Source organism: Lathamus discolor, chromosome 16, assembly GCF_037157495.1.
Source record: "Lathamus discolor isolate bLatDis1 chromosome 16, bLatDis1.hap1, whole genome shotgun sequence".
Lineage (NCBI taxonomy): Eukaryota > Metazoa > Chordata > Aves > Psittaciformes > Psittacidae > Lathamus > Lathamus discolor.
The window spans coordinates 2,153,906-2,167,164 of record NC_088899.1 but is presented as its reverse complement, the minus strand read 5'-3'; the positions used below and the strand labels follow the sequence as shown (position 1 = coordinate 2,167,164).

General features: G+C 47.4%; 1 protein-coding gene across 4 annotated transcripts in view; it reads left to right on the top strand.

Moving 5' to 3' along the window:
* Window positions 1-13,259, top strand: part of SPEN (spen family transcriptional repressor) — a 67,333-nt gene that overhangs the window by 9,324 nt on the left and 44,750 nt on the right. For all 4 annotated transcript variants that reach the window (XM_065696498.1, XM_065696499.1, XM_065696497.1 and 1 more), the window contains exon 2: window positions 9,930-10,250. In XM_065696498.1, the coding sequence (XP_065552570.1) occupies window positions 9,930-10,250 (321 nt within the window). The remainder of the gene's footprint in view (window positions 1-9,929; window positions 10,251-13,259) is intronic.

The following is a 13,259-nucleotide window of genomic DNA, read 5'->3' as shown; positions in this document are numbered from 1 at the left end:
TAAGGTCCCTTCCAACCCAAACCATTCTACGGTATGGGACGTTTTTTTGTCCTCCCTGGTTTCAGGATTGTAACCTTTCAGGAGCAGGTGAGCTTTTGGGGTTGGTGACTTGACCGCAAGTCCTTGAATGCGTGGCTACTTTCTGTTAGAAACGAATTTCAAGCTGTCCAGCCTGAATTGAAGCCGGTTGCTTGTGCAAACGGAGTTGTGGTTCAGGGAAGAAAGAGCAGTCCCACCACTTGGGATGATCTAAGACCTCAGGCAGTCTCTTGATGTCCACTGGGATGCTGTTTTCTGGAGAATGTGCAAAACCTTGGAGAGGAGGTTGTAAAATGTGTGTTTCTGTGGAACCAGGGAGCACCAAGACTCACAAAGCCTGGAGATGGTAACGTATTGAGAGCACTCTGCAGCATGGCAGGGAGACCATAATGTTCTGACTCTGCATTTTCTTCCATCTGCTGCCGAATACATGCAAAGCAGGGCTTGGAGCAGCAAAGCTGAGATGGGGAATTACCCTTTTATGTAAGAATGAAAAACGTGATTAATTGAGAGATTCCCCTGCAGTTGCGATGCTGCACGTTCTTAAACCGAATCCAAACAAATCCTAAAATCAGGCACGCAAAAGAAAAGGCTGGAGCGATTCCTCTGCAGAAAGCGCTCAATGGAGCCTATTGCCACCGGTATTCTTGAAGCAAATCTGTGGATTATGCTTTGAGCTGGAAGAAAAACCCGCCCCGGAGATGGAATTCAAGGGCTCTGTGTGTAGCATGTAGCAACCTGGTAGTGTGCATCTGCGTAGGTTGGTGGATAAAGCATCGCAGCACATTGTACTTGATACAACGCAGCCCAACACGCAGAGTTTCTACAGATTTCCAACCTTTTTTGGGCTTCAGACGTAGTCGTATTTATTCTGATCTGCTTGGGAGGGCAAAATCAGTGTGATCCTGCCATGCCTATGCATCTTCCCTCATCAGTTTTGAACCCGTGAGCGAGTTTCAGCTCAACTTGAGGGTGCAGGGGATGCTCATGGTCTCGGAGATGAGACGTTCCTTTGAGTTGTGCGAAAACAGGAGGTTTTAATAGAGGAGGGAGACTTGATTAGTGGCCCCATGGAGAGAGAAGCTGCAGCGAGACTGCAGCCCTTATTAGACATTAAAGAATCCACATGGGAGAGAGGTGTTCCTGACCGTGGGAAAAGCTGCAGTGGGAACTGGCAGTTATTGGATGCCGGAGAATTCGACCTCAAGACATGCATCCATAAGAAATGAGTCTTCATTATTTCTGCTCCCAAAGCCACTTTGATTTCTATGTTTTTAATAACACGTATAGCAATGGGCCCTGCTGCGGGTGCTCCGTGAGTAGCCTTCATTGTACAGAAGTGACAGCTGGGAAAAGTGACTTAATACCACAGGGTCTGCCTCTTTCCTGGCATTGGGAACAAGCAGCTCGTATGGCTCAGCTGCACTCGGGCAGCTTCACCTTGGGAATTTCGGGTTCAGCCCTTCATTACAGCTTGGTCAGGATCTGCCTCCTGACAAAGAAGCCTTGAGGCCCGTGGCTGGTCTGATGCAATGCTGGGCTTGCCTGACGTTGCAGGGAGCTGCTGGCTTGGGCGCGGATGTGCAATGCGGCCCAGCGAGGTGCTGTGTGGAGTGCTGAGGTCAAGCTGAGGCTCTTCCATTATTCATGCAGCCTGATGTAATCCCAGTATCCCAAGCGTGGGTTTGTCTCCCCTCTGTCGTCTTCACCCTGAAATGTTGTTAGGGCTCCCTTTGGGTGTTGCAAGGGTGTTGGTGTGTACCTCGAGGAGGGGGTGTACCAATAGTCAGGTGTATTCATACAGCCTGATGTAATCCCAGTATCCCAAGTGTGGATTTGTCTCCCCTCTGTCATCTTCACCCTGAAATGTTGTTAGGGCTCCCTTTGGGTGTTGCGAGGGTGTCGGTGTGTACCTCGAGGAGGGGGTGTACCAATAGTCAGGTTACACCTGATGTGTACACACCAGAGCAGCTTATCTGTGGCAAAACTTCTGTCATGGGGATTGCAGAAGCATTACCTCATGTGTTGGCTATGGGGAGGTTGCTGCCCGCAGCAGCAGCCGTGGATAAACTGCTTTGAATACGCTGTCTGTTCCCTCTCTGCTGGGATATAATCATTTCATTTGTGCATTAATCCCTCAGCAGTACCCAAAGGGTGACTTTGCAATAAAGGCAAAAATAAAACATCTTCATTAGGAATCGCTCTTACTTTGTGTCTTAAAATGGAGCGTTCAGCTGAGCTGTAAAGCAAGAAGCGGGCGCTTATTTCAGCCCGGAGTTATCTCCAGGACTATCTGATCTGCCGAGCGTGTTGTGCTTAAATACCAGGGGGAGCAGCAGCAGCGAATGTGCCTGTGCTCGCTTTTTGATTTCCTACTTTGTCATCTCTCTGGGAGGGATTACAGGCGCAGACAAAGCCCCAGCTGTTTGCGGTGCGTGGCAGAAACATGTGCTGGGGCTGTTAACAAAACCCCTGGCTGTAGCTGGCGATGGAGGGGTCCTGTGTGCTGCTGGGGGCTAAAGGGACCCGCCTGACAGTGGAGTCATCTGGGGAGAGCTGTGAGCATCACACTGAGGACTCGCTCTGGCTGTGCTCTGTAACCCGGTTCATCGTTCCTACCCCTGGATGTTGAGGTTTCCCTGAAGGTGTCCTATTGCTAGGAGGAGGGCTGTGAAGAATGCCCTGAAGAAGGCTGGTTTTCTCCCCCCAGAGGTCGCGGAGCCAATAAAGATCACTCTAAACAGGTTTTAAAGCATCTCAGATTGCAATCTAGAAAATTATGGGAGCTGGGTAATTAGGGCATGTTTCTGAATCACTGCTGTCACAAGGGCTGCTCTTGGTATGGCTGGAAACCAGTGTTCCTTGTGATACAAGGAGCTCTCATTCTGCCTGCTTTTGGGAAGGTGAAGATTTTCAAAGCCTTGCATTGTGGGGATTTATCATTTACTGAGGAGTTCTGCCTGTGGTCATCCAGAGCTCCATCCTGGCTGCTCATGATGGCTTCTTGTTACAGAAGCAGCAATTTATCTACACCAATGCCTGCAGCACTGGCAGAAACCAGGAGGAGCTGGAAGCTGTTGTGCAGCAGGATGACATAGTTGCCATCATGGAAGCGCGATGGGATGACTTGCACAGCTGGAGTGCTGCAGCGCATGGCTAGAAATTGGTTGGAAGGGATAAGCAAGGGGGCAGAGGTAGTGGGGTAGCCCTGTGAGTTCAGTAGTGTTTTGATGGCCTAGGGCTTGGTGATGGTGATGACAGGGTTGAGTGTTTATGGGTACAGTTGGGGTACCTGATTGTAATGGTATAACAAGGCAGAGATCATGGTGGGAATCTGTTCTAGACCACCCAACCAGGAGGAAGAAGCAGGCAAAATACCCTGTAAGAGCATAAGTCTCACAATCGCTGGCCCTTCTTCTCATGGGAGGGAGACATCAACTTACCGTGTATCTGCTGGGAAGGAAATGGCCATGGAGGTTCTTGTGAAAGAGAGCTTCCTGACCCAGCTGGTGAGGGAGCCAGCAGGGATGGTGCCTGCTGGACCAGTTTGCGAACAGAGGACTGCGGGGTGATGCGGTGGCTGGAGGCTGACTTGGGCACAGTGGTCACGAAATGATGAAGTTTTCAATTCTTGGAGAAGCCAAAAGCAGGGTCAGCAGAACCAAAGCTTTGCCTTGGGCTGCCTGAGGGCAGACGTTGGCCTCTTTAGGATCTTGGTTGACAGCATCCCTTGGGAGGCAGTCCTGAAGGACAAAGCAGTTCAGGAAGGCTGGGCATCCCTCAAGGAGGAGCTCCTCAAGGCACAGGAGCAGCCTGTCCCCATGTGCTGGCAGTGATGACAACCAGCCTGGCTGAGCAGAGAGCTTTGGGACTCAGGGAAAAATAGGAGAGTTGACGACCTTTGGAGGAAGGGAGATAAGGAAAGCCAATACCATACATTGATTGTCCTCTGGAGGCTGCTGGAAGTGGTCCATCCATTGCTGCAGCTTTTGTGCTAGTACCCCTGTCCTCATGGGTTTGGTCACTAAAACCTGTTTGGAGGAGGGTTACAAAATGGTGCTGTCAGGCTCTTGAGCAGGACAGGTCTGTCTGTGTGTGTTGGGTAAATACCCACAGGATCTCCACCACAATCCTGAGTAGGCAGTTTCCAAATCTCAGCATATATAAGTGATGTGTCTGCATTGATTTCTGCTGTCCTGAGTGTGCTGGTTCCATGTGCTCTGATGCCCTTAGGAATGAAGGCTCCAGCCTGCAGCCGACTCTGGATCAGGCCCTTGGTTACGAGCCTTGTTGAGTTGTTCATGGATCACGCTGCTCTTGGTCTCCCCGCACCAGTGTCCATGTGTGTGTTGATGTATTTGTCCTGGCTCATTGGAGATACCCTTCGACAAATTCCCTGGGGTTGTCCTACAGAGACGAGTGTTGTGCCTCATCGCCTCCCAGGTCCCTACCTTTGCTAAAGGTGACTTCAGGTGTAGTTTTCCAGGGTGCTGGAATGCTGCTTGTTGCTTCTGTCCAGATACATTGCAGTTAGCTGGCATTGTTTCCATCCCAGCCCCGTGCTGGTGATGCTCTGCGTTTGATTTTGGTGTTTGCTACAGACCAGCTGCTTTGTTTATGGCAGGACCCAAGGCCAGTAATGTGATCTGTGCATTTTTTGGGTGTTTTTTTGCTTAAATTCCTTTGTTCTTCTGTATCTATGAGCTCTTAAGTCGTCCTTCCATGCTGGGCACGTGACGGTACAGTCAGAGTTGGAGCTGAATGCTCTGCATTGCTTGAAGCAGACTGTAATTCCCTGGGCTGCTCAGGTGGTAAAATACTGTCTGGTATCACTGTTGATGTGAAATTCCCTTTCTAAAAGGAATTTAGAAGTATGTAAGCATTTTTTATGGCAAGTAAATTATGGGGCTATATTTTATTTATCAATGCCCTCATTGTGATCACAGAGCCTCCTTCTTTCAGCATGCCAGTGTAAAGACACAAGTTCCTTGGTGTTGCTGGCTCAGGCTTTTAATATTAAACCCAGTGACTATTAAACCCTGGTGATGTGAATGTCTGTGGTAGCAGAAGACCTTCGAGCTGATGGCCATGGAGTTGAACAGACTTCAGCCCGGTGGCAAACCCCAGTGGTGCTGGTGATGGCAGCTGCTTTGTGGCAGCTTCCGTGTTTGCCCATTTTGTGCTTCCCTGTGTCTGGAGCAGAACCACACGAAGAAACGCAGGACTAGAGGAGCCCCGAGCATGGGGCGTTTGGACTGAATCAGGGTTAGGAAGGAGGAGCGAGGCGCAGACATCTGGAGAAGTATTATTTCAGGTCACATTATGTAGTTACGAAATCACAACAAAGGGAGAGGAATGGGATTGGCCCAGAGCAGCTTCAAGCTGTGCGAGCACTGCACTGAGTAGCGCAGGCCAGGGCTTGCCTGGCTCGTATCACGCCGCAGGAGGAAGGAGCTGGAGCGTGGCACGGAGAAGCCATCCCGCTGCTCGCATGGCTAAAGGTGTCCAGCTGAACCCTGTGTATTCCGATGTCGGGCTGTATGAGGACATCTTGTCTGATCATGCTCTTAATGAGTGGTGCAGGAAGAAGCACGAACCCCTCTTGTGTTGTTTTTGATCCTGCAGTGTCTGTGAAGCAGTGTTGTGCTGGCTTCTCAATGGAAATACAGCGAAGTCTTTTGCAGTGGGCTGTAACTGACCTGCAGAATTCTGTGGGGTGAAAATGGTTGGGTAAAAAGGTCATCAGAGGTGCTGAGAGGAGCTCATTGTGAGAAACAGGGAGGTAACATGAGTTAGACTGGGATTTGGTTTGAGTTAAAAACCAAAATCTCCCCCGATTTCAGCCTGCCTTTTCCTGTCATACAGATACCAACTCATAAAGATCCTCATCCTTACACTGCGGTTGAATTTTGTTTGAAAGCTGTCAGCTTTCTCGCAGTCCATCCTTTGTGTAGAAAATGCTTTCCCTTGGGAATTGCAGAGACTGTGTAGAAGAGTCGGTGTTTGGAGCAGGGACCTGGGATGAAATTATTGGTTAGAAATGGAAAGGCCAGGCGGGTGCTGAGGGTTCAGGGTGTAGGGTGAGGGGTCTGTGGCTGTGGCTGGGCCACACATTGCCCCTGGGGAGGAGGAACCAGCCTGGTCTGGCGTTGACAGAGGTTGTGCTTCCCAATGGGAAGAAGAGCTGGGGAGGAGGAGGAAGGGCTGGAGAGTGAGAGAAGGGTGCCAAGAAGCCATGCCAAGAGCGCAGAGACGTTTCAGCTGCTTGAATACAGAGGTGCTTTGATCTGCGGTGAATAAACCGATAATGCTCAAGTTCTGAATTCCTTCCCTTTGTCTGAAAGCGGGATTAGCGTGGCTTTGTCGGAGCAGTGATTATCCAGCAACTTTCCTGCTCTGAAAGGGCTGCTGGCTCTGTGTTTACAGCTGGGTGCTGGCGGAGGGGCTCGGTGACACCAATGGCTCCCACACATCCTCGTCTCCTCTGCTTCGGCTGGACTGTAGAACCCCACTGAAATCCTTACGGAATGGAGCAAATGATTAACCAGCGTGAGGGAAGAGGCACTGAAAGCCTTGTTTTTCCTTAGGGCTGCAGGTTTGGAGCCGAGCGAAGGCGCCTCTTTGTTGTCTGCCAGCGATTGCAAAACGCAGCCTTCTTGGAAAGGGCTGACGCACAGGTATAGAGATAGGAGGTGAGGGGCAGAGGAGCTGCCCTGTGAGCGTTACCAAAGGTCGCAGCGATGCCTGCCCTGGTCTTTTGTCCCCTCTTCCCAGCCCTCGGCATCTGGACAAAGGTTGCTCCTCGGAGCTCATTCGCCTCCATCTTAACTTGGATCCACGGAACGGATTCCAGACAGAATGATGGGTTGTGGTTTTTTACCTCTTGTAATGTATTATTCTGCTGCAGTAAACCCGTGTGGTGATGCAGCACTGCAGATCCCCCCTCCTCTCCCCTCGATGCAGTCAGTCCTCCTCCCGGCAGCATCTGCCAAGACGGGAGCAGCTCGGAGAGACGCCAATGGGTGGGGACGGGCCGGATCACCAGACGGATTAATGCTCGCGGTGGGGGACCGCGGATGTGTGTAATCACAGGACCACGCTGGGGCAAGGAGGATGCAACCCTTCCTCTGCAGCGGCTGTCCTTGAGCGCGCAGGGCGAGCTGCTGCTGCCCAGGGTTTCTTTCATCTCCCCCTTCTCCTGCTCCCTTTCTCCTCCCCCCGGCTGCTCCCTCGCTTTCAGCAAAGACGATTGTCACAGATTAGCCTTGGAGCTCATCAAGGGTGCGGCGCAGGACACCAGACACGGCAGTGTCTGCGTGGATGGGTAACGGGTGGGTTAAAATGAGTGGGGGGACTTAGGACGGCAGTGGGATACAGGAGGAGCCTCCCTAACCCATTCCTTATTTAGGGAAAAAGCAATAAAATAATACTTTATTAAAACAAATTTGTGCATTAACGGCAACCAAAATGTGCTTTTCCCAATATAAAAATTAAGCCGCATCCAAAAGAACTGGGTGTGTGTTGGGTGAATTTGTTGGTCCATGGGGAGCACATTACATGGATGTTCTGCATCTTCTGTGCTCTCTTAGCAGCATTAGCTCAACTATTTGAACATTTGAGCGCATTCTGGATCTTGTGCAGCAAAAGGAAAGATAATTGAGGTCTGTCTGTGTAGGTGTTACAACAACACGTACGTGATAGGGTTTCAGAAGAGGGAAGTGAAAGCACTGCTGGGACAGCGAGCGGGAAGGGAACGCGTTCTGAGCCCACGTCTGATGGAGCTGGCAGGCAGCAATACATTGGAAGTCAACAGGAGGAAGGTCATTTGGGATTTTGGGTTTTTGGAGTGATGCGAAAATGCTGATTCCTCCCCTCCCATACACCAAGTATGGGCTGGTGTTGCCAGAAACAGAACATGTAAACAAGGAGCAGGAGGAAGGTACGTGTTGTAACCAGTCGCTCTGTACCTGCACTGCTTCGGAGAAAAGTCAGTGGACGTCAAGAGTTGGAGCAGTCTGTGCTCTGACATCTTCCCTTTGCTGTGTGTGGAGAATTAGTGCTGAAACACGCGTTAGAGGGTGATGCTAACGAAGATACTTGATTATTTTCATAATTCTTGTCATTTATAAGTGATTATTTTCAAATAGGCACTTTTCTGTTTTCCTTCCCCCTTCTTTTCCTGTTCCTTCTCTCTTTACACTTGCCATGTCCCTTTTTCCCTCACACAGATTTTAATGACCATATCCTCTACTTTCCTGATCTTTCTTATCTTGCCTTCAAGGCAAGATACAACCATATCCAGCTTCAGAAGAGTGTAGACTGAGAAGTATCTTCCTTGTAGTCCCATTTGCTATTGCTTGCTCATTGCAGCTTTTAATGAGAGTGAAAACTAACCAGTGCATCGGTTTGGTATCACAGGTTAGGAGACTCCTGAGAGTTACTATCACTGTGTTCTACCCATGAGGACAAAGGCAGCAAGCTCTGCTCTGGACAGCTTCGGGGCAGCCTTACCTTTTGTGCCTAATGTGGCACTTTAGAGGTGAAAGATGCTCTTGTTTGTGCGCATATTCCTTAACAGATAGTGTGCACTGTGTTTGGTGGAGTACAGCCTGGAGAAAGATGAGGTGTAAATCCAAAGCAGATTAGATACAGAGTCTAGTAGGTCAGGTTGGAAGGGGAAGGCAGCAGTCAGGCAGGCAGGCTCTCAAATCCTATTCAAGGATTAGTCATCCCACAACAATGGGGAGATGGGAAGGTGTGTGGAAAGCCATTTGTGCTCCACGGACAGGCAGCTGAAGGAGCTTCTCCCTCCATGTACAGCTCAAATCACCTTTTCTTGTCTAAGATCTGCTTACGGCTGTTCAGCATCGTGCTGCCTCTGCGAACAGGAACGTATTAGGAATGCTTCGTAGCGTTCACAAGTGTTCCTTGATCAGTTCTATATTTGTGTGTCAGTTTGTCAGTTCTCTCAAGAACATGCTTTTGGCCTCTTTTTCTCACAGATTTATTAATTAAAGGCATTTAACCTGCTTTGCTCAAAATCTAGGTGAAATGAGCAACCAAAACGTGACCTGCAGCTCTTGTCTGTGGCTGTGTTCATACTTCCAGTTCTATCCTTTGTGTTGTGAGTTGACATGAGTTGTGTAACAACATCCTTACGTCAGGTTTTCCTGTGTGCACAGGCGAATTTGGGTTTATTGTTTGTTTTACATAGACATTTACTCATCTGTTTGCGCCTGAGTTGCAGTAACTTGACATACATTCAACAGGGTGGTGTCACATTCCCATCAGTGTTCCTCAGTCTCTCTGTTGCGCTTCCTGGTCCGTGGTGGGGGGGGGGGTCTAAGCTTCAACCCCAAGTGCAGCCTGGCCCAGGGGTGCCTTGTAGCTAAATGGGGTTGAGATCAGAAACAAGGAGTAGAATGAAGACTCTTGCTTCAGTGCTGAATGGATTAAATATAGATGGGAGTAGTGGAATTGCTGTGTCAAGGTCGTTTTTCTGAAGAAAATCATCAGGATGTCGTTATATTTGTAACTGATGGTGACACAGTTTTGTTTTAATTGTGTCTTGCTCGTCAGATCAGAAGCGAGAAGGGCTGCTCTAATTGCAGACACTTTCTGTTCCTGCAGCTCTGTTATAAAAAGGGTGATCTTGCGGTAAGCAACCGAAAGGGAGGAGGTTGAAATGCAGTAATGGAAAGTTAAAATGGCTTTTTCCCTTTCTGAAAACACCTCTGCCAATCTCCGCTGCGCTTCGCGATTGATTTTCCTGCCGCGTGGGAAGGGCAAACGGTTGGAAATGGATGTAGATTTAGCAGGAGGCAGTGTTATTAATCACGGGCTGTTTCCACCAGCACTAATATTCCTGCTCTGCTTTGCTTTTCTTCCAGATATGGACGTGTCGAAAGTGTCAAAATCCTCCCTAAGAGGGGGTCGGAAGGCGGAGTGGCAGCGTTTGTGGATTTTGTGGACATCAAAAGTGCGCAGAAGGCACACAACTCTGTCAACAAAATGGGAGATAGAGACCTCCGGACGGATTATAATGAACCAGGAACCATTCCCAGTGCTGCTCGGGGATTGGATGATACAGTTTCCATAGCATCTCGTAGTAGAGAGGTTTCTGGGTTCAGAGGAGGTGGTGGGGGGCCCACTTACGGCCCCCCCCCATCACTTCATGCACGGGAAGGACGTTATGAGCGGAGACTTGATGGGTAAGTTCCAAGGTTTCTCTAGGCAGGTATTTTGTATTTGATATGGTGAGAAACACAAACTCGTATCTAGGGCCCCCAGATGGATTTAAAATTTTGGGAATTATCTATGTTTCCTATTTTGGGTTGGAAACGGAAGTGATTTCTATCCCAGTGGCTGGTACCTTGTGGATCCATAGAGGATGTTTTCCGCAGCTGGTTGGATATCTACACTTGAAATAAGGTGGTTTTAAGATGGAAGATTTCCTTTGGCCAGCATCGATATTGGAGTTACTCTTTTCTAGAAGTAATGATTCCATTTCTTGGATAATATTAAGGCCTTGCTCGGATGTATCCCTGCTGCCAGATGGAGCTATCTTACTCTACAACATGTGGTGAAGTTCTCTGTGGAGTATCTTCGGAATACTAGAACCCAAAATTCTGTGAAAGCTCGATGCCTAGTTCTCAGCTCTCACTATACGCAGTGGGTATGTTAATTGGATTGTCACCACAAAATTCCTAGTAGACTCTAATGATACAGCCCCTTGGATTCTACAGACAACACTTAGCCATGGAGATAACGCTTGGATGGAGAAGACCGAAGGCAGCTTGTGATGGTTCCATTTTGGATCTACATCATTTCCAAGTTATTGGGATTATTCTTTCTGATGGTATTGGCAAAAAGAGATCATGGACATTACTAAATTTTGGAAATTATAGCCTTTTTTTTAAATGTTGGGATAAGAACTACTGCCTTGAATTTATTGGATGGTATACAGTCAAGACGCCAGTAGCCATGGGGAGTGGATTACTATCTAGTCTCTTAAAAAGCTCTTTGCTGCTCCATATTAAACATACTTTAGTTTTAAGGACGTGGTCCTAATACCAGTTTGTGGATACACCAGTGCAAAATGACTGGGCTGGATGGTTACAAAGGTTACAGAGGATGCCTGCTGGCCAGCAGCGATGAGAGCCCTGCAGCATTGGGTGATCTTCTACCAGCTGCTTGATTCAGACGTAGGGCTGGAAATTAAAGTAATGGATCTATTTAAGTGCCTACTGTCTCAAGAAAGAAGTCTGGGGGTTTCAGAGTTACGGTTTCAGTCTGGGACTGCTTCCTTCCAGTGGAATTTTCCTTTTTTTTTCTTTTTTTTTTCTTTTTTTTGTCTTGTCACTAAGATTTTTTAAAATTTTTTTCTTGTTGGTTCATCTAAAATATCATTTGACACCCTTGCCCATTAAGAAGGTGGATTACCCCTGTAAGAGGGGCCAAAATTGGGGAAGTTATGTTCACAATTCTCTCCCTAGATTTAATTGGGAATATAGGTCGTGTTTCCACACTTGGAAAAGGTTGGTATGTCCTGCCCTGTGTATCTTAGCCCCTCTCCTAACCCAAGTCAAACCCTCTCTTTCCACTAACTCCAGTAGTACTTAGTACTAATAGATAAATCCAGAAGCGCTGTAGCTGTTAGATTTCCAGCTCTGCTAGCTCCTCTGTCTGTCTTCTGTGTCCTTCTCATGGATAAGGACTTTGTTCTTTTATGTCAGCTGTATAGCAGTAACCCTCTAGAAAATACTGCTTTTTCTCTTACCTCATTAAAGCAGCTTTCACTGATTAACACTCTGTAGGATGCTAAATGCAATGGTTGATATAAAATTGTTGATCTTGGTCCTTCAAAAGGGGGGGGGGGGGAAGAGACATGTTTCTGTGCCAGATCCTGAAATCCAAAATGCCATTGTTGCGAGCAACAGATAATGCAAATAGAAAGGCAACAATGAATTTTAAGTGGATGTATAAGAGAATAATGTTGTATTGCATTGGTGGGGTAGCTGCTTATATATCATTTAAGAGGAAAAATGCAGGCAAAATATGAACTAGCTCTGTAGAAAGCTTAAAAATGAGATATAACTTAACAACAGAGGGTGAATATATTTAGAGCATTAAGGATCTAGTGATTCATTGGAGGAGAAATGGAGGGAACTTCCTGAGATGCTAATGGAAAAAGATTCAAATCCCATTTTCAGTTCATGAATGCTCCCTGCACTGTTGCTGCCATTTTAAATAGAAGACAGAGCTGGGATGCAAGAGAGGAGGAGGAAGCACGAGGCAGAAGTGGGTTATTAGGATTCAGGGGATTGAAGTGACTAATAATTGATTCTGAAGGAAGAATCAGAGAAGGCTGAACAAAAAAAAGGTTGAAATGTCCTTCATGCGGTGCATAATTAAATTCTTAAATTAACTTTGCCCACACTGACATACTTGGAATTTTACAAGTATTTTTTAAACCCTGAACGTGATAGTTCTCGATTCTTTCATTCTGTGGTTGTAACTCAGACGTACCGTCCCGGTGCTTGTCTGGATTAGACGACTAAACTATTTGTGATGCTCTTTTAACTTTTACCTGTCAGTTTTACTGTCTCTTTATTTGAGAGATCACAAGAACTTTCTCAGAACACGGAGCCTTTCTCGATTGATGTACAAAATGTTTGAAATGCCAAAACAAAATGGACTGTAGCTCCTTGAGAGCAGCTTGAGAGGGTGTAAATTGTGTGATGGCAGTAACAACAGCAGACTCAACAAACAAAAGTACCTGCTGAGAAATGTAATTCCCACTCTTTACGTAGGGGTTTAGTATCTTCTGGGGGCCTGCATCCTAGAATTGAGGTATCCTGATGTTAGATAAGAGATTCTTTTAGCTGATGAGAATGGAGCGTAGCAGCCTGATAACAGCAAAATTCCCTCTGAGAGGATGAACTGCTGTAGAACAGCAACAAGAAACCCCCTAATTTTCTGGGTCTTCTCTCTGGGTTGTGCTACCCCTTTTGAAAGCAGCTTCTTACCTTTGGGTCATGCTTTGCACGGAGGCTTTCATGGCTACTGCCCACCTTGCCATGCCATTTTTGCAGAAGGATAATAAGAAGAGCTCCAGTAACGAGCAAATTCCAGACTTTTTTTGAAGCTCTTAAGCAAAAATGGTGGGAAAAGACAAAAAGTTAATTTTGATGTCCACAAACACGAAGTTTTTCCTTTTT